The sequence below is a fragment of the Dermacentor andersoni genome, chromosome 4 (assembly GCF_023375885.2).
Source record: "Dermacentor andersoni chromosome 4, qqDerAnde1_hic_scaffold, whole genome shotgun sequence".
Classification (NCBI taxonomy): Eukaryota; Metazoa; Arthropoda; class Arachnida; order Ixodida; family Ixodidae; genus Dermacentor; species Dermacentor andersoni.
Window position 1 is genome coordinate 218,080,861 of NC_092817.1, and position 23,935 is coordinate 218,104,795.

The window sequence follows — 23,935 nt, forward strand, 5'->3', positions numbered from 1 at the left end:
TTCAGTATATTTACATACGGCTCGTCTACACCCTGATTCCGCAATGCCTCCATGACTGCTGAGGTTTCGACTGAATCAAACGCTTTCTCGTAATCAATGAAAGCTATATATAAAGGTTGGTTATGCTCCGCACATTTTTCTATCACCTGATCGATAGTGTGAATATGGTCTATTGTTGAGTAGCCTTTACGGAATCCTGCCTGGTCCTTTGGTTGACGGAAGTCTAAGGTGTTCCTGACTCTATTTGCAATTACCTTAGTAAATACTTTGTAGGCAACGGTCAGTAAGCTGATCGGTCTATAATTTTTCAAGTCTTTGGCGTCCCCGTTCTTATGGATTAGGATTATGTTAGCGTTTTTCCAAGATTCCGGTACGCTCGAAGTCATGAGGCATTGCGTATACAGGGTGGCTAGTTTTTCTAAAACAATCTGCCCACCATCCTTCAACAAATCTGCTGTTACGTGATCCTCCCCAGCTGCTTTCCCTCTATGCATAGCTCCCAAGGCTTCCTTTACTTCTTCCGGCGTTACCTGTGGGATTTCGAACTCCTCTAAACTATTCTCTCTTCCATTATCGTCGTGGGTGCCACTGCTACTGTATAAATCTCTATAGAACTCCTCAGCCACTTGAACTATCTCATCCATATTAGTAATGATATTGCCGGCTTTGTCTCGTAACGCATACACCTGATTCTTGCCAATTCCTAGTTTCTTCTTCACTGCTTTTAGGCTTCTTCCGTTCCTGAGAGCATGTTCAATTCTATCCATATTACACTTCCTTATGTCAGCTGTCTTGCGCTTGTTGATTAACTTGGAAAGTTCTGCCAGTTCTATTCTAGCTCTAGGGTTAGAGGCTTTCACACATTCGCGTTTCTTGATCAGATCTTTCGTCTCCTGCGATAGCTTACTGGTATCCGGTCTAGCGGAGTTACCGCCGACTTCTATTGCACACTCCCTAATGATGCCCACAAGATTGTCATTCATTGCTTCAACACTATGATCCTCTTCCTGAGTTAAAGCCGAATACCTGTTCTGTAGCTTGATCTGGAATTCCTCTATTTTCCCTCTTACCGCTAACTCATTTATCGGCTTCTTATGTACCAGTTTCTTCCGGTCCCTCCTCAGGTCTAGGCTAATTCGAGTTCTTACAATCCTATGGTCAATGCAGGGCACCTTGCTGAGCACGTCCACATCTTGTATACTGCCAGGGTTAGCGCAGAGTATGAAGTCTATTTCATTTCTAGTCTCATCGTTCGGGCTACTCCACGTCCACTTTCGACTGTCCCGCTTGCTGAAGAAGGTATTCACTATCCCCATATTATTCTGTTGCGCAAACTCTACTAATACCTCTTCCCTGCTATTTCTAGTGCCTATGCCATATCCCCCTACTGCCTTGTCTCCAGCCTGCTTCTTGCCTACCTTGGCATTGAAGTCGCCCATCAGTATGCTGTATTTTGTCTTGACTTTAACCATCGCCGATTCCACGTCTTCATAGAAGCTTTCGACTTCCTGGTCATCATGACTGGATGTAGGGGCGTAGACCTGTACAACCTTCATTTTGTACCTCTTATTAAGTTTCACAACAAGACCTGCCACCCTCTCGTTAATGCTATAGAATTCCTGTATGTTACCAGCTATATTCTTATTAATCAGGAATCCGACTCCTAGTTTTCGTCTCTCCGCTAAGCCCCGGTAGCACAGGACGTGCCCGCTTTTTAGCACTGTATATGCTTCCTTTGGCCTCCTAACTTCACTGAGCCCTATTATATCCCATTTACTGCCCTCTAATTCTTCCATTTAGGAGGAATGGCTAGGATGCAATGCCATGTAATGCAGCTGTTGTTGATGTCAAGGGTTGACCGTCTCGGCATCACGGGCATATTGTTGCGACGGGTTATGCATAAATGGATGGCTGTAGTCGCATGCGAAAGTACATATACAAATAAAACTGTAAATAAAAATGATTATATCTCGTTACAATATTTTCTGCAATTTATTTGTGCTTGGCTACATTTGGGCTACAATTCCTCTAGCTTTGGGCTACGCCGCCTCGTCCGACCTGGCAACACTGGCTTGGCCATGATGAAAGCGAGGCGGCGCCGTCTTCTCTGAGAGTTGCCCGGGAGGCTTTAAGCCGTCCTGGCGAAGCGGCGTCTGACCAGCCCGCGGAGATCGCCCGGAGAACTGCTTCACTGGAGAGGGTCCCGAAGGCAACAGGCGTCGTACTTTCGTGAACAATGTAGCGACCGCGTTCGCGCCCTGTCCGTTTGTGCTTCGACGCCGCGCATGTTCGCGGCGTCTCTTTGCATGTCTAGCACTTGCGCTTTCCTTGTGGCACTGCAGGCGTCGCACCGTCGAACGATGTGTTTCTACCCAAGCCTAATCACAGCCACGTCTAGCCACCGACCTACTCACAGCCGTCACACCTGGCTAAACGGTGATTGTAAACCTAAGTATAATACTTACAGATAAGTCAAAGGTTAACCAAGTCAAACCAAGACTTGACCAGGCTAAACCAAGCTTTCGCTTTGCTTATCCAGGGTTAGCTGAGCTAAGCCGCAGCCAATTTGTACTTATAGAAGACATCGAGAAAATGGAATACCTGTACTAAAAATCTCTCGCCCTCTATTCTTGACGCGGAACCATAGACTAAGCGGTGCATGAAAACGAGTACAACCTAGCTGTGCACGTGAAAAGGAGCGGAGGGTAGGGGACTGCACAACCTTCGGGATCGGCGCCCATTTATAGACTGCTTCGGAATCAGCCTACGAGAAGGCCTAGGTAAAACCCAGATACTCGATACGAAAAAGCAGGCGTAACTCTCTAAAAGGTCGTCTTTAGAGGTTTCTCTATGCAGAGCATGCTCTTGAGCATTTATTTATCCGCCCTTGCGTTTACTTACTCACTTTTAGTCTTTTGAACTGTATACACCAATTTTTATTGTAATTATGTTATATCCCTTGTACCCACCCCTCATCTAGTATCCCTTATGGGGCCTTTGAGGTCAAATAAATAAATAAGAAATTACGCAGACCTCACGCACTGTAGTAATCGATGTAAGCGAAGCTTTCCGTGCTGGATGCTTTGATTTGATTGACGATAATTAGCGGTGATATTGACGGCTAAACTATAATTTCTTCAATGTTTAGGCTAACACGAGAGTGGTGAGTTGATGTTAAACGTTACCTTACGTGGACCACTGTGTGTTCTGTGTAGTACACAGAACACACAGGGAGAGGTGTTTGCTTGAGGCGTTGTTGTACGACATATTTTATAACATCTGACAGGGTTGAGCGTTGTGATTTCCTCACAATGCACATCACATTGTGGCAGAAGTAATAAACTTGAATTGGATTATGGGGCTGTACGTGCAAAAACCACGCTCGGATTATGAGGCAAGCCATACTGGCGAACCCCGGATTAATTTTGACACGGTGACGTTCGTTCTTTAACGTGTCCCAAATTCCAAATGTACGGGCGTTTTCTATTTCGCCCCCGACGAAATGCGGCTTCCGCGGTTGGGATCGAATCCACGACCTTTAGCAATGCCAAAGCAGCAGAGCTAACGAGGCGGGCATAGAAGCGTTGATTTGACGGTCGACCGCTTCCGTAGTGCCTCCTGAGCCCTGCTGTGAGCTTTAATTAATGCGGCTCTGCTTCTGCACACCCTGCGTAAGTTGCGCGCTTGACATATCTGCATGGCGTTTATTTTTCAGAAATATCACCAACGTACTGCACTGTACCTTGAAATTACGCTTAGCCTGTTTCCCCGCAACCGCTGTCGTATAGCAGTGGGGTTCCCTCGCCTTCTCACGTCACCTCCCCCCTTCTGCTCCCTCTCCTGCTTCTACTCGCTACAGTTCTATCTGCGTCCCCTCTGGCCTCGCAGGTTAGTAGAAAGGGAAGCACTACAGTTTCTTCAATGCTTCTGAGCGGTCTCACGGATAATAGAGCTCTCAAGTGGCTAAGGTGGCCGCGGTCAGGGAGCTCCAGAGGGCATTCTGACTAGCGCCGGTCATATATATACACGCTCTGAACCACCCCCTGACGCGCTGTGCGCGACAGCAGCAGCAGAAAGCGGCAGGGCGAAAGTCGAAGATGCAAAGAAACTTGAATACACAAGCGCGAGACGTACCGTGTGCGTATTCCTGGCCGGCACGTATCGCAGCCGCGTGCCGGCGGCCGCCAGCAGGGGCGTGTGCCGCTGCTGCGCGTGGCGCCCACTGGCGACCGCGATGCTGTTCTCCTCCAAGTCCGACTGGGGCGGCTCGCGGCTCACGGCCCGGAAGCGGCTCGTCTTCGATCCCGGAAGTGACTGTGTCCGCCGCGGAAACAGCTGCCGGCTGCTGCTCGCCTCGGGGCTCCGGAACGACGACTGCAGCGCCGCCGCCGACGACGAAGTGCCGCCCAGCTTGCGGGGCCGAAGGCGCGCCTCCTTCGAGGCCTGCGAACATTGGTCACACCATTACAGTCTTTCCTAGTGGATCGCACGAGAACGCTTGGCCACTCTAATTTGTAATAATAGGAGTCACCGCATGAACCAAACAGAAGGGCACAAGTTAAAATCCGCGCATAGAGCGATGGGCCGAGAAAATGACACGTGTATAGTGAAGAGACAGGAAGGGTAGCGCTCTTTTTGGCGCTCTTTCTGTCGCTTCTTTCCGCTTAGTTTTCCTTGCGCCAGTACAGCATTTCAGAGGGGAAGAGAGCGGGGAGGATCAGTGAGCAAACGGGGATAGCCAATATTGCAGTTGACAATAAGAGGAAAACGTGGACCTGGGCAGGCCATAGAAGGCGTAGGACAGATAACCGGTGGGCAATTAAATTTGCACAAAGGATACAAAGCGAGAGGTGATGAAATTAGAAATTTTGCAGGCGCAAATTGGAATCAGCTGGCCCAACATAAGGGTATAATCAGATCGCTTGGAGAGGCCGTCGTCTTGCAGTGGATATGAAAATAGCCTAGCGATGATGACAATGGCCGCTTCAATCACAGGTGGGCCAAAGGTGCTCTTGCCCCCCCCCCCCCCCACCACTTCCCCCCGGACCCGAAACCTTAGACAGCCCTAATTATCCGCTGCGCTGTTATGCGCAGCGCGGTTTTAATCTGGTCACTTAGTACGATTACATGTATGTCATTAGATGACAGACATACAGGCATCAGCAAGACTTTGTCAAGTTTGCAAGAACCTGTTTAATTAAAAAAAACTTCACAGCGCTTTTGCATTCTTTGCTCTGCATCACTACCGACTGCATCATTCTCTTAACAATTCGCAAGAGCGAGCCCGAAACCGAAACCAGGCGGTGAACTGCCTTGCTTTTCTTTTCTCCTCTAAGGAATGACGTATGAGTGACGGTCAGGTGACTCCGGGAGGCACAAGCGCGTTACCCACGTTAAACAGCCATCAACGTGTAGCTTGGTGCGTAGCCCTACCCCCCCCCCCCTTCACGGCGACGACGTGCAGGTCCCCTCTACCCCCCCCCCCCCCTCCATCGGTGGGGTTACGTCTTTGACGAGGACACAACCTCTTTCATGTACCCTGTATCTCTCACGGCTGACTTCCCAAGTGTAATATTTTTTTTAATTTGTTAAGGTTAACGCGCACTGAATATTGATATCCAGTTACAAATGTATCGAACCATGCCTTCCGTTGTGGCAATATGCCACTTCTTAAAAGCTTATGCCCTTCTTCGAGGGCAACCTCGAACTCCCACAAAAAGCGCCGTTTTCATCTTATAAAAAGTGCACATGAATTTTAATGCTAAAGCTAAGAGCACATAAAGCTTTGCTATGTACGTATGTATGTATGTATGTATGTATGTATGTATGTATGTATGTATGTATGTATGTATGTATGTATGTATGTATGTATGTATGTATGTATGTATGTATGTATGTATGTATGTATGTATGTATGTATGTCACGCTGACGAAAACTCAAGGAAGGAGCACGGAGCGAAAAGTCCGTGTTCCTTTCCTTACTTTTGGTCAGTTTCTGCCTGTGTTAACCTCTGCAGCACATCAATTCACATTCAGTAGATCAGGTAGTTCTCAGGTTTCGTGCTTCACCGTATTGTAGGCATATGTGGCAAATGGTAAGACATCATGCTAGTCCTTGTGATTGAATGCCGCTTTTATAGCCACTGTATTAGCCAAAATGCGCTTTGTACGTTCAAAAAAGCCATTTGTCTGCGTTGTTGAATGACGAAACTGCGAAGTGCAGAGGCAAAGCGATAGCTCAATAGCATAGGCGATTAATTCGCGACCACGCGTTCGCTGATGATTGCGCGAGGTGGACTATGCCGGAGAACTACAAAGCCGAACAAGAAGACAGCAACGCAAGCAGCGTTGGAGGAGGGTACGGCTGCGGTTTCCGCGTATCTAGTAAGGTGGTCGATACAGATGATGACCCAGCGGTTCTTCGAAGAGGGCGAACACCGTCGTAGCATTTCTACGCCAACTTGATCGAAAGGCGCAGTAGGCTGCGCTACATGGTGGAGAAGGCCGTACGGAACGCCTGTGGGTAGCTTGTCACGCTGGCATTGGTCGCAGCTGGACACGTATTATTTAGCAGTATGACGCATTTTAGGTCAGTACAAACGTTCCTGTATTTGACGCAATGTGCGAATGAACCCCAGATCGCCTTTATGTCACATCAGGCCATCAGGCCATCAGACTTTCGTGAACAACGAGAAATTATCCCTCGCCCCTTGCTGAGTAATCTATCTTATACAATAGTTTGTCGGGCAGACAAAAGCGACCGCAGGCCTTGGGACTGCGGGCATCAGCGAACAGGGTGTCCAAACACAAGTCAGATCGCGAATCTCGCTGGAACACAGTAACGTCAGGAATCGTCTGGGAAGCAGGCGTCAATGCTGTGCGCTCCACATCATCGGCTGCCATTTCTAGAGGGAGACAGGAAAGACAATCAGCGTCGACATGATGTCATCCATTCTTGTAGGAAACAATAAAATCACTTCCTTGGAACCGTAAAGCCCATCCTGCGAGATGGCCAGATGGTTGCCGGAAAGTAACGAGTCAACAGAAGGAAGTGTGGTCGGTGACAATCGTGAACCGACGTCCGCAGAGGCAGCCGTGAAGCTTCAGTATGCCGAATACAGCAGGCGCCAAGCATTCTTGTTTCGTGACAGTGGAATTGCGTTCAGCCTCGTTTACAGAATGACTCGCATAAACAAGAACATGCTCTTCGTTATTATGGTGTTGGACTAGAACCACTCCCATGCCTAATCCGCTTGCGTCAATGTGCACTTCAGTAGAAGCAGGTGGATTGAAATGACGAAGGATAGGGGAAGTGACTTATGCAGAAATGTCAGCAGAAAGTTGCGCGTCGCATTAAGGTGTCCTTTCATATGGGGTGTCTTTTCGCTAGAGACGAATGAATGTATGCACAACGTGGGCGAATCTGGGCACAGGGTCCAAAAGAACATAAGCCCAAGAAGGTGCGGAGTTCTTTCGAGACTGAGGTGGCTTAAAAGCATCGATAGCCTCGATATTGTGAGGGCCTAGTCAGACGCAATCTTGATCCACTAGGTGGACAAGAAATAACGTTTATTCACCAAACGGACACTTCTTGGTGTTCAGAACCAAGCCAGCTGCTTTTTGACACAGTATAAAATGATGCTTAAACGGTCATTATGCTCGTTGAAAGTATGTTCCAAAAATGATCACGTCATCTAGATAGCACAAACTCACTTCCCATTGCTGGTCGCGAAGTAGTCAGTTCATAAATCTTTCTAGAGTAGCGGGAGGGTTGCAAAGCTCGAACGGCATAGCATGAAATTGACACAGCCCATAGGGCGTCACAGATGCCGACTTCTCCTTGTTGGCCGGGTGCATATGAATCTGCAAATACCTTGATCGTAGATCTAGTGACGAAAAGTAACAGGCAAAATTCCGGCAATCTATGATAATAGTCGGAGGCCGTAGATATATATCCTTTTCGGTCATAGCGTTTAATCGTCTATAATAGACCCAATACCTCCATGATCTAGCGTTCTTTTTTACTAAGATCACAGCTGCGGCTCACGGGCTGCTCGAGTCTTCAGCGACGCCCTTCTGCGGCTAAACTTGCTCAGCAATAACTGTGCGCTCTGAGGACGACATTCGGTGAAGCTTGATCAAATGAGCAGAGCTTGTATCAATCCTGTGGCAGTTTCGGGAAGACCGTAAGGATAGTTGCTTCTGACTTTTTACCAGAAGTCAAACAAAGAAGCAGGTTGTTCCAGTACTCTGATTCATGTTTGCCGCTTTTGTGACCGCTGGGTCATCTACGACTTGAAGGAGCAACTACGTTGGCAACTAGTCAAACTTGTTGCGTTGTTGCTGGCTGCGATAGACTTTCCGGTGGCGTCAAGGAACACAGCGAGCTTCATACCTCGAGGAAATATAGCCTGCGCTGATGAGAAATTAAGTGCCATCAGAAACGTCGCTGGGTTATTATCGGACACACTACGATAAGGTACCAATATGGTGAGCAAAACGAGGACAAGATGGAAGCGGAAGCCAACGTTTCAAGAACTGGGGTTGTTTTTTTTGTTTTTTTCTTGGAAAAGACAAGCCAGTTCTCGAAAGTCCACTCCGAAGTCCACTTGTCGAAAGATTGTCTGCTGCTTTCATCTGCCTTGAAAAAGACAAATCCACTTGTCGAAAGGTTGGACCCTGTTTCATGTTGTTCTTGTTTTGCTCATCGTCTTCAATTTCCATCTTCCCCAATCCGCGTAATTTCCAAAGGTACCAATATGTCTTTCATAGCACACTGACCTTGAAAAGGTTGAGCCACGGCGTCAATCAAAGCTAAAGCACGCACAGAAGAAAATATGGCAACGAACCTCATGGGCCATGCTGGCATCGCCAATAAATTATCAACAATGAGTGTGCCATGTTCCGGCGGCCCTTTGTGAACGAGTTCATCGCGCACAGTAAGTGCACCGGTACCAGCCTTACACAAAGATATGGATGGGTGGCTGAAGCACATGCTTCCATTGCCTCATTGCCTCAAGAAAGCCTCAATTACTTCCCGACCTTTTGTATCTTTACTATTGGCTAGAATCCGCGCCACTGCAATACATGGCTCACAAGAGCGTGACGGGCAGGACCTAATGTGCTTGCGTATGCTTGGCCCTTCTTTATCTTGCTCTACGTTTCTTTCATGTTTCCTAATTCAGTCGTTAACGCAGCGCCCAGTTTGCCCTATCTAGCGGCCGCATGAGAGGGAGATATCGTACACGACACCTTCGGCGCACTTTATAAACGGTCGCCTATGCTTGCTGCCGCATCCATCTTCATACTTCACGTATTCTTTCGATACGAGAATAAAGGCTTCCGAGCTTTTTGGGGTCTGAAAACACAAGCGGCACCCCATGTATGCTTGCAACCTTCTTTAAATTGTGGGCCATTTTGTGCACATAGCGCACCACCACAGGTCTCACCACCCCTTCTCGAGGGGCATCTTCCCCAGCTCTCACAGCCACACTCTTCATATTTTGTAGTAGGCTTTCGGCGACTGCCATCACAATCGAATCAGGGAATCTAGCAGAAGACAGCCTGGCCAAGTGGTTTTGGAAACTCAACTGCATCCTGTGAGGGCACGATTTACCGAGGGCGGACTTCAGGCAAAGTGAAGCCATCCCCCCTTTTATTAACTTCGAATGGGCGGAGTCGTACACTCTTAGAATATTCACACCTTTATGGGTGTAATGCGGGTGTATTTATCTTTTCAGTCTTGTAAACACCATCGCAACACCCTGTAACGGAAAAGGGTGTTCAATAAGAAAACACCTTTGGAACACCCAAGACTTTCTATGTTACATCCTAATTTTACTTGAGTGAGTGAACGAGCTTACAGTGTATGATAAATGAGCACTGGCAGTTTACCGTTTTGGTATTGGCTATACATGAAACGCGCGCTACCTGCGCTTGAGTCAGGTAGCTGGAATGATTAGATCGTGGCATCTAGGCAGCAGCGCAGTGACTCGGAACAGCGGTCAAAAATAATGTTTTCCACGAATGTTGATTTCGAACGTATGACACTAACTTTGCATAGCCAGATATCTGCAAAAGGCTTCACATGATCAATGGTAAAATCTTTACAATGCCATCACTGAATACTTAAAGGTGTGCAACTGGTTAGACTGGGAATGGTTAGGAGTAAGGGCTAACGGTAAATAGCCCAGCAACTTACGGTTTGTAGATCACATTGGCATAATCAGCAACGCTGCAGACTATTTGCAACAAACGTTTGGGGACCTTAGCGAAGAAAGTGTAAGAGTCTGATTGAAGGTTAGTATGCAGAAGAGAAAAGTAATGTTCCACAGCCTGGCGAGAGAACGAAATGTCATGGTCGGCAGTCAGCCTCTACAACCTGCGCAGAAATACGTTTATTGAGGTTAATTACTCGCAGGGTCCTCTGATCAAGGAAATTTACAAAAATAAAAAGATTAGTTGGAGATCTTACGGCAGGCATTACTAAATCATGACTATGAATCTTACTGCTAACCATTGCTTTCTACCGTTACTAACATATGGGGCCGAAACTTGGAGGTTGTCAAAGAAGATTGGAAAGACGTTGAGGACTGCGCAACGAGCGATTCACTGAAAAATGTTAGGCGTGATGATAATAGATGGGAAGACAGTGACGTGGATTAGAGAGTGAACGGGGATAGCTGATATTCTTGTTGACATTAAAGAGGGAGAAGTCGTGCTGGGCAGACCATGCAATACGTCAGGGAGAGGACCGCTTGTCTATTGGAGTTGCAGAATGGGTGCTAATGGAAGGGAAGCACAGTCGAGGAAGGCAGAGAATAAGGTGGGCGGGATGTAATGAGAAAATTTGAAGACAGGTGGAACCAGTTAACACAAGACATGGGTATTGGAGTTCGCTGGAGAAGCTTTCGTCATGCGATCGACATCAAAATGTGCTGATAATGATGATGTCAGGACATCGATGCCAGCTTCATGACATGTCTTTCATATTGCTATGGAACAGTATTTCCAATGACGAAGAGGCGAGCAGTGAGAAGACGACGACGACGATTGGAGGCTAGCGCGGGCCGTTGCCTCTTGGCCAAGTGCGGCGTATTACGTTGTAAATATACTTGTATATAGCTTTTCATCTGCGTCTTCTTACGTAACATATCTGGTGGAGGTGCGGGGTAACCCGCACGTACGAAGGCGTCCGCCGCCGCTTTTATTGGCCTGGTCTCGCTCGCTCCGTCCGACGCTATGTTGCTGCCTGTGATACCTGCCAGCGTCGGAAAACACCTCAGGTGCTACCTGCCGGTCATCTACAGCCGATCGCCGTCCCTGTGGAACCGTTCTTTCATGTTGGATTAGACCTCCTCGGTCCCTTTCCCACGTAATCCTCTGGGAAAAAATGGGTAGCCGTCGCACCTGATTACGCCGCCCGATACGCTATCACGCGGGCTCTCCCTACCAGTTGCGCCACTGGCGTCGCGGACTTTCTCTTGCGCGACGTTATCTTACGTCATGGCGCCCCACGACAACTGCTTACTGACCGTGGTCGTAACTTCCTCTCAAAAGTTATCGCCGACATTGTGCGTTCCTGCTCCACTCAAGACAAGCTGACTACCTCATACCATCCTCAAACCAACGGCCTGGCAGAGCGGTTAAACCGTACTCTTACCGATATGCTGTCCAAGTATGTTTCCAAGGACCACCAAGACTGGGACGTTGCCCTTCCTTACGTCACATTTGCGTACAATTCTTCCCGGCACGACATTGCCGGATTTTTTCCATTTTATCTACTGTACGGTCGCGAACCGACCTTGCCCCTTGACACGGCACTTCCTCCTGCTGCAATCTCAACAAGCAAGTATGCCCGCGACGCCATCGCCCTCGCTGACCATGCACGCCAGCCTGCCCGTGCTCGACTAACGGCATCGCAAACCACTCAGCAGCGTCAGTACAACGGCCACCACCGTACCGTACAGTTTTCACCTGGTGCGCTCGTGCTTCTGTGGTCGCCCTCTCGTCACATCGGACTTTCAGAAAAGCTCATTTCGCGATACACTGGCCCCTACCGCGTGCTGCGCCAGGTGACGTCTGTGACGTACGAAATCGCTCATCTGAGCTGAATCTCGTCCTCTACTCTGGGGTCTAGTGATGTAGTGCACTTCAGTAGGCTCAAGGCCTTCTACACTGCTTCCGAGTCCGGCCTTTAGTCGCTCCGGGACGGCGCTTTTGCCGCCGGGAGTAGTGCTGCGGAACAGTATTTCCAATGACGAAGAGGCGAGCAGTGAGAAGACGACGACGACAATTGGAGGCTAGTGCGGGCTGTTGCCTCTTGGCCTAGTGCGGCGTATTTCCCTGTAAATATATTTGTATATAGCTGTTCGTCTGCGTCTTCCTACGTAACAATATTATGTCATGCATGCGTGTCATGCACGTTCTGATAGCTCGATTGCGTCGATTGCGGGCGGCGGGATGTAGAGGCATAGCCAAGGGGGGCACATCGGGCAGTTGTAATGCTGACTAACAGTAAAATTTTTGCTACTGTGGTATTGGTCCAGCCCCTTCCCCCTCTACTGGACACTGGGACCCCCCCCCCCCCCCTTCACACGAAACATTTTCTGGCGACGCCACTGTGGGGAGGGGGTAAAACGTTGCTCTAGACCCCTCCCCCTAACTTGACAACGGAAACAGGGGAGGGGAGCTGCCGCCGAGCCGCAAACCTTAGACAGCCCAATTACCGGCTGCATTTCCTTTTGCACGTGAATACTGCTCTAATGTCATTGCACAGTAGGATTGATGGTGGTATGAGGGCATGCGAGAATTTAAAAAAAAAAACTACATACAGCTATCAGAAAGTCTTAGCTTGAGCAGGTCTTTGTGAGCTGGGCAAGAATCTCATAAAAAGAAAAGCTTCGGACCCCTCTTACATGTATTGTCAGCTCTGGATCACCACCGAATGCGCCTTTCTAATAAAATCACACAGAAACTCCCCTGGGAGTTGTCTAAGTATCTGTAAGCTTTGTGACACTTGCTCCACTACACGCAGTCCAATGTCATTATCAATGTTATGAGACCTGATCCGACGAATATAAGCGACAGCTCTGCGGCGACACGCGCTGCTGTTGTCGGCGGCGCAAAGTGAATGAAGCAAGCAAAGTACTGCAGGTGGCGGTGCCAGCTGCGCTAATGACGTTCCGTTAATTTTGAGCCGTTATCGCTCTTTAGCGCTTCACTCATCCGCGTCGAACCGTTCTCCGGCGGCGTCTGGTTGTGGCACGGCCGCGCGAACGGTATCTTGAAAGCAAACTGCAATACGGACAGAGGGTGCCCACTGCTAAAAGCTTCACGCGCTGTGTTCTCGCCGTTCATTTCGCTTTGAAAACAGGCGCGCGTACACCAATATTGAAACTGATCTGCGAAAAGTGCATAGTGCGGCATGTGCTGAGAGCTTCTTGAGCGCTGTGTTCTCGCCGCTTCGGTCGCGCTGAAGCGAGAGCTCGCACAATGGTGAATTCACTCGCTGCTCTGGGTTCTATTTTGAAAGATATCGTACGGTATGGACTGACAGACGGATGGTTTATCTTGTTGGGTAACTATAGAAATGCTTACGTAATAAAAAAATCGAAGGGCCCGCGAATTTCGCGATAACAACCAACATCAACCTACTCCCCCGCCCCCCGCTGAGCGATACCGTCTTTGTCGCCCCATCCCCACCCCCGGGAAAAGGGACACTACGCCTCTGAGTTGAAGAAACGATGATGAAACGCTAACAACGACAAGAACGGCGTTTCCTAACGCGTTGGCTCATGGCCTCCGAGATTTGCACGCAAAGCTGGTGCGTGCGAACCTGCGAGGCCATAATTGACCGCTTAATAGCATAAAAAGACAAAAAAAAATAATGCCAAGCAACACAGTTAAAAAATGTATACAAAGAACTGGTCTTAACCATACTGTTTGGGGAAAAGAAAAAGATTAGATAGCCGCAACACACGCTGCTAAAGCCAGCACCACTGGCATAACGCGGAACCAACAGCTGGCAACATACATTCGCGCTTTTCCGCTACACCGCTGCTAAAGCGTAGCAGCGGTCATGATTGTAGTGAAAGCTTTAAATTCGGCTATGCCATAGGCTGCAAATTGAATGCTGATGATTTCACATCAGCAGTTGTGCGTTTTTATGTCCTAACAAGGCTGCACTTTTACGTTAAATGTGTTAATCAGTGAACGACGAAAAAAGAAATTGCACTTTAAAGTTAGCTATACTGTTCTTAGCAGGCTGGTGCAACAGATGTATGCTGACCCTTGTTTGTCTTTTTCGTCTGAATGCACAACTTTTTCTGGTGCATTCAAAAAGCTAATTTTGTGAATATAATTAAAAATGAATTAAGTAATTTATTTCCGCATATTAATTCCCTAGGTCTCCATTGTTTGGGTAGAAATGTACTTGCACTGTTTTTCTGTGTTTTGGCATATTGCGTGTAGTTTTGCAGAGATCCCTTTTACTTGGCGTCATTCCTACCTGTTTTATTCGTTCCATAGAAATGTAGGATGTCGGTGTGTCTCATACTCGCACATGAGCCTGACGTTCGGGAACACTTCATGATGTAAATAAAAAAAAATTCACGAATAAGCTATGCAAATGTAGTTGCGGAGGGCTCGCAAAACAGAATGAAAGAACGAGGGACAAATGTTTATCGCGACAGAAGGTAAATGCCAAGCAGGCAAGCTCTTTGGCTCTGGGCTATGTACGTACACATTGTTTTGCCTTCTCTCCTACAACAGCGGCTGAGGAACTAAGCGCTTGACGTTGGGTCGCGGATGCCGCGGCCGCTTTTTTATGAATGCGAACTGCAAAAGAAAATGCGTGCACCTGGAATCCGAGTTAGTTTAAACCAATTCGATCTCCTTCACTACGGCGTTATTTGCAGGCGACTTTTCCGTTCGAATAATTTCTGGTAACGAGGCAGCGTGGCTCAAAACAAATTTAACGGCTTTACGGACTACTTCGGTGTCTGCAAAACCTTTGCGGTCAGGTTAATAAATGGGCGTTGAGATGCGCTAGGAGTGCACATACAATTCATCTTTTATATGAATTAAGTTTCGGGGATGCATCTTAACACACGCCGAGGATTTGCACGTCTATTTGATTGCGACGAAAAATGATTATCAGAACATCAGCATGCAGCGCTGGCGCTGCGCCCTACGTTCCGTGCGGCCTATTAAAACCCCTTGAGAATTTGAAAGTAGCGACCCTCTCCTCCTCACGGCGCTTTCCTTCTCGATTCTCCTCGCCCGCCGGCTGCGCACGGCACGCTATTCCTCCGCGGCTCCCGCGGACGGGCCGCAGGATTCTATGGAGGCGTGTTATTTTGGGCCAGTTGCGCGCCCCACTGGGGTTGAAAATTTTGAAAAGTGCTAATAACAGCATCGATAATGCAAGAGGCAACGTTTATGAGGAGGTTGGTTTTTTCTTAAAGCCGTATGAACGGGCTATACCGATGTAAGAGGAGCTTTGAGGCGAGTTCTATACTCCAGACAATTTTTCTGCCACATGATCAGATGCTTTACTTCATGCGTGTGATCTAGTATTGCTTGTGACACATCCCTTTGTGTGTGGCTTATTAAGCGAAAGCCTTAGACCTCTGTTTCAAGGTCCCGTTGTGAGCTGCAGAAAATATCACGTCACCTAAGGAAGGCGGGAAGCGAACCAAAGCATGTGCAGCCGCGTATAGGAGATGATTAATGATTAGCAAACTAATGATTGATTAGCGATTGGATTAAGATGAATGCGGGTGTATTAAGGAGGATTAAGGTGGATTAAAGTCAATTAAGGTGCATTAGGATGAATGAAGATGTATTAAGGTGCATAAAGGAGTACTAGGTGGGATTAAGGTCGTTGAGGTTAATTAGGGTAGATGAAGGTGCGTTGATGTGCATTCAGGACGATTATAGTGGATTATGGCGGATTAAAGTGCATGAAGAAGGATAAAGGTGGATTAAGAGGGATTAAGGTGAATTTAAGATGATTATGGTGGGCTAGGGTGGATTAAAGTTAATGAGGAAGCATTACGGTTGATTAAGAAGGATTAAAGTGCATTAAGGAGGGTTAGAGTAGATTAAGGTCGATGAAGGTGGATTAGGGTGCATTAAGGAGGGCTTTCGTGGATTATGGTGGATTAAAGTTAATGAACGAGGATTGAGGTCGATGAATGTGTATTAGGAGGATTATGGTAGACTAATCGGTCTGAATACTCAATGAACCCCAATTCACCTTAGTCCACCCTAATCCACCCTAATGCTCCTTCATCCACCTTAAAACTCCCAATCCACCTTAACACAACCTAATCAACCTACATCGCCCCTAATGCACCTTAGCCTACCCTATGCGGTCTTAATCCTCCTTTATCAACCCTAATCCATCATATTCCGCCTTAATCCTCCTTCATTCATCTTAATCCTTCTTCACGCACCTTAATCCCACTTAATCCTGCTTAATGGTCCCAATCTACCTTAATACATCCTAATCCGCCTCTATAAAGCCTAATCCAGCTCCATGGTCCCTAATCCAACTTAATCTACCCTAGTCCATCCAAATGGGTCTTAATCCTCCTTTCTCAACCCTAATTCACCTTAATACACATTAATCGACCTTAATCTCCCTGCATCCACGTTAGTCCTGCCTAATCCCTGTTTATGCACCCTAATCCACACTAATCGGTCTTAATGCCCTTTCATCAACACTTCACCTTAATCCACCATAATCCGCCATAATCCTCCTCCATGCACCTTAATCTTTACATGCATCTTAATCCTTCATAATGCACTCTAATCCACCGTAATCGTCTTTAATACTCTCTAATCAACCTTAATCGTCCCTAATCCACCTTATGTCAACCACTAATGATTCATTAATTAACTTGGGTAATCATTCTCTTATACAGGGGTGGACATGCTTTGGGTCCCCTCTGGCCTTTCTTGGGTCACGTTATACTTCCAGTTTACAACGCGACCTCGAAACATAAAGGTCTAAAGGCTTTCGCCTTAAAACTGAAAGAAAACTAAATTTTGACTAGTTAACGCTCATCACCTGCAATATTACGGGTATACTTGCCACTAATATTTTCAGGGCGCAAAGCAGAATCATAACACTGCACTTCCGACTGAATAACAACAGTTAGCGACGTGCGAAGTGATGGAGCCTTCCGAGAATATTAAGCATACTGAGGACAACCGCAACAAAAATGCTGGTGAGCAGGCCGGATGAATGAAAAAAAAAATGCAGCATTACGGGATTCTTTGCTACGAGCTATAAGAAAGACTCCTCAGCTCGCAAACAACGCTGTTCTTTGTGGGAACAAAGTTCTTTCGGCCAATGTCATGCAGCCACTGCTTCCTACGCAAGCCGTCACGCTTTCGTTGTGGTATCATAAAAACGGCATAACCATCTTCAGGCTTCTTGCTGCAGTTATATGCGCAACAGCCCGGCATAGCGCTAGCACGTAGACCAGAAACACAGCGTACAACGCTCGCTACGCCAAGCTAAAGCACCGAGCCAGCCGTGCTCAGGAGGAAAATGGCGCGAATGAAAAAGAAAAACTCAAGCAAAACTCAAGATCTGCGTGTTTCCAAGGGCAACGGCAGGGAGACCAATCGTCGCGAAGAAAAACGGGGCCAAAACTAAAGCCCCTCAATTTTTCAAAAGTAGCGCCATTCTTAGATCTTTCCGCCACCGCGCTCACCCTGGCGCGTCCTCCTCCACGCTTCCTGTCGCCCCAGACTCCTCCGCTCCCCCATTGGCCAATCTGTGTCACATGGAAGCGGGCGCCGCGCTTTTGTATATTTTTTTCTTTCCATAGCGAAGCAGCCGCCGCGCTTTTGTATATTTTTTTCTTTCTAGCGCGCGCCGACCTCCATTGTTGGGCCTGCGCGACGAAAGTACGGCAGGCGGACTGACGAAGTGCGTTAGCGTAATAGAATGTGCAGGGCCGAGAACTTAATTGCGACGCCATGCTGCTGCGCCTTCGGTTGCCGCAACAGACACAGCGAGGGCAAAAAGCTTTGCTTTGCCGTCCGGCGGGCGCAACGCAAAAAGAAGTGTGGATTGCAGGATCGGGCGGGCTGACTTCGATGAAGTGGCAAAGAACGCACGGCTTAGTGAAGTAAGGGCCACGGCTACTCACAACCTCTTATTTTGAGCCTAGTTCACGCCTTCCGCTTCGAAAAAGTGGGTGTTCACGCTCTGCGTGGTTTTTAGCGCGTTGTTTGACTTTCTTTTTTCGAATGTGCTCTCTTTGTTTCATGTAGTATCGCCTTGTGGTGAAATGCACGCATCTGCAGCTGGCCTGTGACATAAAAGCGACTTTATTCAGGGTGTGTTTTGAGCTCCACCAGAAGTTAGCACACTCTCGACGCTATTGCAAGGCTCACTATGACTTACGATGTAGTCTTTTAGCTTCGAATGTACGCCCGCATGTATTGATTTGGTTTGTGGTGATTAATGTTTTTAACGTTCCGAAGCGACTAAAGCTAGGATGGAGGTCGTAGTGGATGGCTCCGGATAACTTTATCTAGCTCGCCTGGGGATGTTTAACGTGCACTTTGATCGTAGAGTCGTACGTGGGCCGGTAAATTCATCGTTGGCGTTTCACAATACTCGCGCGCTAGCGCTGCTATAGAAGTTGGCGCCTCGGCGCGATTGTATTTCTTCAAAAAAATTTATTTACTGGTGTAACAACTTGTCATTATTTCGTATTATTGACGGCGCCTCCAGGGCACCAAAGCGGCAACGGGAACACCAAAGCTAGAACCAGCGCTGGATGGGGCTCGCCGAAGCCTGTGCATGCCTAGGGGGTATAAGATCGCGGACAGCCAATTTTGTATGCGAACACTCCCTGCGACGCCTGCATTAGTGTAATGTTACGTGCTCTTCAGAGGCCTCCGTTAGCCATTACATGTGCCCTCCTGGAGCAGTACTTGTAAAGAAAAAACAATATATCGTCACGATTACCAAAGCACCCCGCAATGAAAAAACGGCCCTGTTGCCAGGCATTGCTGACCGCACACAGCCGGAATCTCTCACGCGCCGACCGAACAAAAGTGTCCTGCAGGTACGTGAATGAACCTACGAAACCACGTACACATACTTTCACGCTGTCAACACTTGAAACTTTGGTAATTACGCGCGTGTTTGAGTACACCGCGTGCTTGCGTCGTGTTTCAGCAACACGAACTCTCAACGTCGCGCGCTTTACGCCTTAAATACGCCTTGAATAATGGTCATTTTCTCTATTTCTTCCGCAATTCCAACACGAAATTCTAAAGGCCAGTTACCGACTGACGAAGAAAGATCTCGATTGAAAAAACTGCTCCGCAGGGCTCGAACGAACTTTTCTGCGGATTTTGTCCCGTAGCGTGCTAGCCGTCGTCTGCTACGGCAGGCCCACCACCGGCGGCGCCACCGTCGAGGCCGCGCCGAGCGGAGGAGGAGGGAAGCGAATGGCGCTACTTTGGGAGATTGAGGGGCTTTAGCTGCTGCGGGGTTACTTGGGCGCCGAAAGGGAAGGCGCTTGGGCTCTCTGGGTTCGGGAAGCGAGCGGAGCGGACGTGCCCCCCCGCGCGTGCGCCGACCATGCTTCGGCGAGACCGTCTCTCGTGGCCGCCTTCGAACGTGCCACCATTCGGGTGACTGTACACGCGAACGACCAGGCGTTGGGATCCAGCATGGGGCGAACATATTCGCTCGCAATGCGGTCGCGGTAAGTCGGACTTCTAGATTTGTGTCGCGCCCATCGGCATGTTTTGGGGATAGCAACTCGGCTAGCAGGCATTGATCTATGAAAGGTGCAATAAATGCCCTTGTGACTGTTTGCACTACCGTATTGTCGTTCCTTTGTCCCAAGAGTACGGAGGAGAACCCCCGTATCTCCCACATCTGGCGCCCAACGTGGGGCCTCTTGGGGCATCGGACGATAGAGTTAACAGTTTTGCTTCGTTCGAGACCTTTTTTGAACCGAAGCGTAGGCCTAGCGTGGATTTTGATCGCTAGCGTCGGCGGCGTGCTTTCTTGAGCGAGGCGACGGTGGCTGTAGTGTGTTTGAACTTATCAACATGCTAAGCCTTTTCGCAAGTGTTGTTTTTTAATGACATTCGTCAGTACGAGAGCCACGTGGTCTGCATCCTGGGACAGCGAGGATGAGCACCCGCGGAGCAGTGGAAAGCCTGAAGCGAGTGAGTACGGAAGCCTCGTGGGTGGTCCGAATTTCTTATGTAAATAGCTTCTTCTATCTCTTTGACTCGGATGAATTCGCGGCTCTGGGAGCCGGGTGGCCGCGGGCCACGGGTGCCACGACGGGCTGACTGGTATTGCGGCCTGGCACCGGGCGCTCCGACACCGTCTGGGACGGTGGGCGCCGTCAACTCGGATGCTGTGTGCACCGAGCGGAGTAGTACCATCTCACAGAGCTAACGTCTCCTCGCGGCTGCCTGTTTTGCGCCCATTTTGGGTGTTGTTTTTGGATGCCGGTTGTTGTCAGGGTAGTGACGATTTAGGCCTAAGGCTTTACGAAGCTGCCTGTCACACTGGAGGGACACAACCTGGTGGACCGTGGCGTTGAGGTGTTGCAATTTGCTTCCCTCATTCTAGTTAGCCTCGCACGAATTGAAATTACTCGTTCGACTCAAGAAAGCGAGCTTCGTTCACGTGAACTTAGCATCTGAGTAGCTGCCCGATCTTTTGCTAGCCGAGTTGAACATCGTACCACGTGGGCGATGCGAATGCAGAATTCCTCCCCCTTGCACTACTTTAGTGTTTGCCGAGTGTGTTAAGTGTACGCAGCGTGAATGGAGTCACCCCTGGCTTGCTGTCACCTGCACATCGTCTGCGCTGCTGCTCCGGACTACGATCGAGCCACCCCGGGCGATGGTGATGCTGTGGCCAGTTCGGCGGCCTCCTGCATCCAGCTCACAACCCTCGGCGGCGGACAAAGGAGCCAGCGGTCACCGACAGCTACGGCGGCTCTTGCCAGCAGGGCGCGTCAGCGCGAGCGACGATTGCTCGTGCCGACTACTGCGTCGTCGTCTCCGAAGTCCTGGCCTGGGATCGTGCCGTCGAGTCGCCATGCTGCTGCTGTGACCGGCAGACGCCAGCGGTGTACCCCAAGGACAGTCGGCTCGCATGTTATGGACAGCGTGTGGACATTTCCTCAGCGCGGCCACTGTTGCATGTACCACCTTGTTCGCGAAGCACGGGTTAATGTTAGACCGTGTGACATGTTTCGCCGGAATAAGAAGTGATGTAAGGTTGGGGGGATGTGGGGATGCGCGACTCTCGCGCGTCCCCTGATGTTTTTCCCGCATAGCGCATCTCCTGATATGCTGTTTTCCCGCACGGCTCGCGTGGCCTGGCGGTCGGAGTGGTACAAGCGCGGTGCGAGAGATGGCGCGACTGTCGCGCTGCTGCGGGGTTACTTGGGCGCCGAAAGGGAAGGCGCTTGGGCTCTCTGGGTTCGGGAAGCGAGCGGGAGCGGACGTGCCCCCCCGCGCGTGCGCCGACCATGCTTCTGCGAGACCGTCTCGCGTGGCCGCCTTCGAACGTGCCACCATTCGCGTGACTGTACACACTTACGACCAGGCGTTGGGATCTAGCATGGGGCGAACATATTCGCTCGCAATGCGGTCGCGGTAAGTCGGACTTCTAGATTTGTGTCGCGCCCATCGGCATGTTTTGGGGAAAGCAACTCGGCTAGCAGGCATTGATCTATGAAAGGTGCAATAAATGCCCTTGTGACTGTTTGCACTACTGTATTGTCGTTCCTTTGTCCCAAGAGTACGGAGGAGAACCCCCGTATCTCCCACACATGTTAATTTATGCCGACACTCGTTCATATTATTTTTAAGCGATTACTATCCCCGAGTACCGGACGATGCAAAACTTGTGAGGTGTAGCAAACGCGGGAAGTTCAGTGGCGTGGCTGCAAGTTCCTGTTTCTTACGTTTCTTGCATTTAAAGCCAACGCACACAGCATCACTGTCTTATTTCCGTTTCTGCTGTACTTGATCAACCTCATGTGACAACTGTATTTCCTCGTTAATCTTCTGTCTTCATTGTGTATTCAGCTTGGCTGCCAGAAAATGCTAGAGTTTTTCCAGTACCCAAGGGACGGAATATTTCACTGACGGTCTTGTGTGAAACACACAAGATGACAAGACTGATAGCAAAATGATGAGGTGTTTCTTTTATAGAGTTTAGACTCGACTTTTGGTGAGGATGTCGATCGACATCCTCACCTGGTGACAGCACACCCGACATGGCCAAAGTGCAGCCTGTCAGTTGCGTGCTCCCGAATGGACCATCAACATCAGAAAATGAAGCAGAGCAGCTAGGGGCAATTTTCACTTTGGAACAAATTACTGACAGCTTCCTTTTTTTGAAGAACTAAATAACATATTTACAAAAACAATCCTTCCTCTTAGTGCAGCCTACATAGAATTTTTTTGCTTGTTGTACAGATCTTCAGAAAGCAGTTCTTCTGAACCCTTTTTTCATGCACAAATAAATAAAGAGGAATGCACTTTCTGAAGAAATTGATGCATTGAAATGTGCATTTGGCGCACACAGAGATGCAAAATAGCCTAAAACTTTAAAACAGTAAAATGAAAAAAATGAAAATCAGGTTTGAAAGAAGTTCTAACATCCTAACCCGCCTTGGCATACGCAACTAAATATAACAGCAACAAAGGTGCATGGACATTGTCTAAGAAATTGTTTTTATTTACTCGGAGCTTCTTGGTGCCATGGCAGTGCAGTAAAAGCTCAAGATGATGTGCGGCTCCCAATGAAGCACCTTTAGATTTTAAAATTAAATTCTGGGGTTTTACATGCCAAAGTCACAACCTAAAGTTTTGACCACCTGGCCTTCTTTAATGTGCACCTAAATCTGAGTGCCATAAGTGTCATTGCATTTTACCACCATTGGAGGGCAGCTGCCATGGCCTAGATAGAAGCTGTGACCAGCATGACTGAGCAACATGGCACCATAGTGACTGGGCTATAACACAAAGTCAGGATGAGAAATACTGCTCAGAACTACCAACTTCTTGGCTCACAAGCACTTTGCACTAGGTTAAAGGAGTATCGAGTACTAGCAGCGACCTTTTATGTACTAATTTCTTTTTAGGCTGTCGACTCCGTTATTAGGTTGCGATGCTTCAATTAGTCAAAACCACCGTAAATTACACAACCAGCTCAAAACACGCACAATGTATAGCGGGATTTGGACATGAAAATGGAGTCAATTCACGTCGTCAAAAATGGAGGTGGCAGTCACACTATTTAATGCATTTTGTCTAAAACATAGTCAATAATAATTAATCAATTTCTAAAATATTCTCCTCAAGAAGTGTTTGTATTTTCAATCCTGCAAGAAGGAGCTAAATGGTGTTTGGTGCACCAGTGGTTACTTGCGCAACACTTCTTGCATGTATTCACGGGCTTCTATCAAGCTTAAAAAAGATTAGTATTGCACCTATTGAGCAGTAAAAGCTGGATCGGGAATTTTTCAGGATGTTCTACAATTTTCGTACTGACACTTTTGCTTTAAATATAGTATTTGAGCAGTTAAATAATTGTTAATAGCTAATTACCTAATTAGGCAAAATGCAAAAATTTGTTCACTTGCTCGCAATGATGGCAAAGGACATTACCTTGGTTCTATCCAGCTACATGGCACTTGCTCATATTTAAAGCTTGCAGAAGTCGCACAGACCACCTGGTACTTACAAGGCATATATAGAAGCGGCTAAGTTGAGTGAGCCAGCCATATGTAGCGAATGATGAGAAGGAGCCATGTTTATTTGACTTAAGGGTACGATGAAATTTACATGCTCGACACCTTGTATTAGTGTGTTCTAGGCCTGTTCGTAGTTTAGCTGCTGCTTAAACAATCTT

General features: G+C 48.2%; 1 protein-coding gene across 1 annotated transcript in view; it reads right to left on the bottom strand.

Moving 5' to 3' along the window:
• LOC126538447 (uncharacterized) overlaps positions 1 to 23,935 on the bottom strand; it is a 432,420-nt gene that overhangs the window by 59,551 nt on the left and 348,934 nt on the right. Inside the window, exon 5 of the mRNA XM_050185288.3 lies at positions 4,135 to 4,443. Coding sequence (XP_050041245.2) covers positions 4,135 to 4,443 — 309 coding nt within the window. The remainder of the gene's footprint in view (positions 1 to 4,134; positions 4,444 to 23,935) is intronic.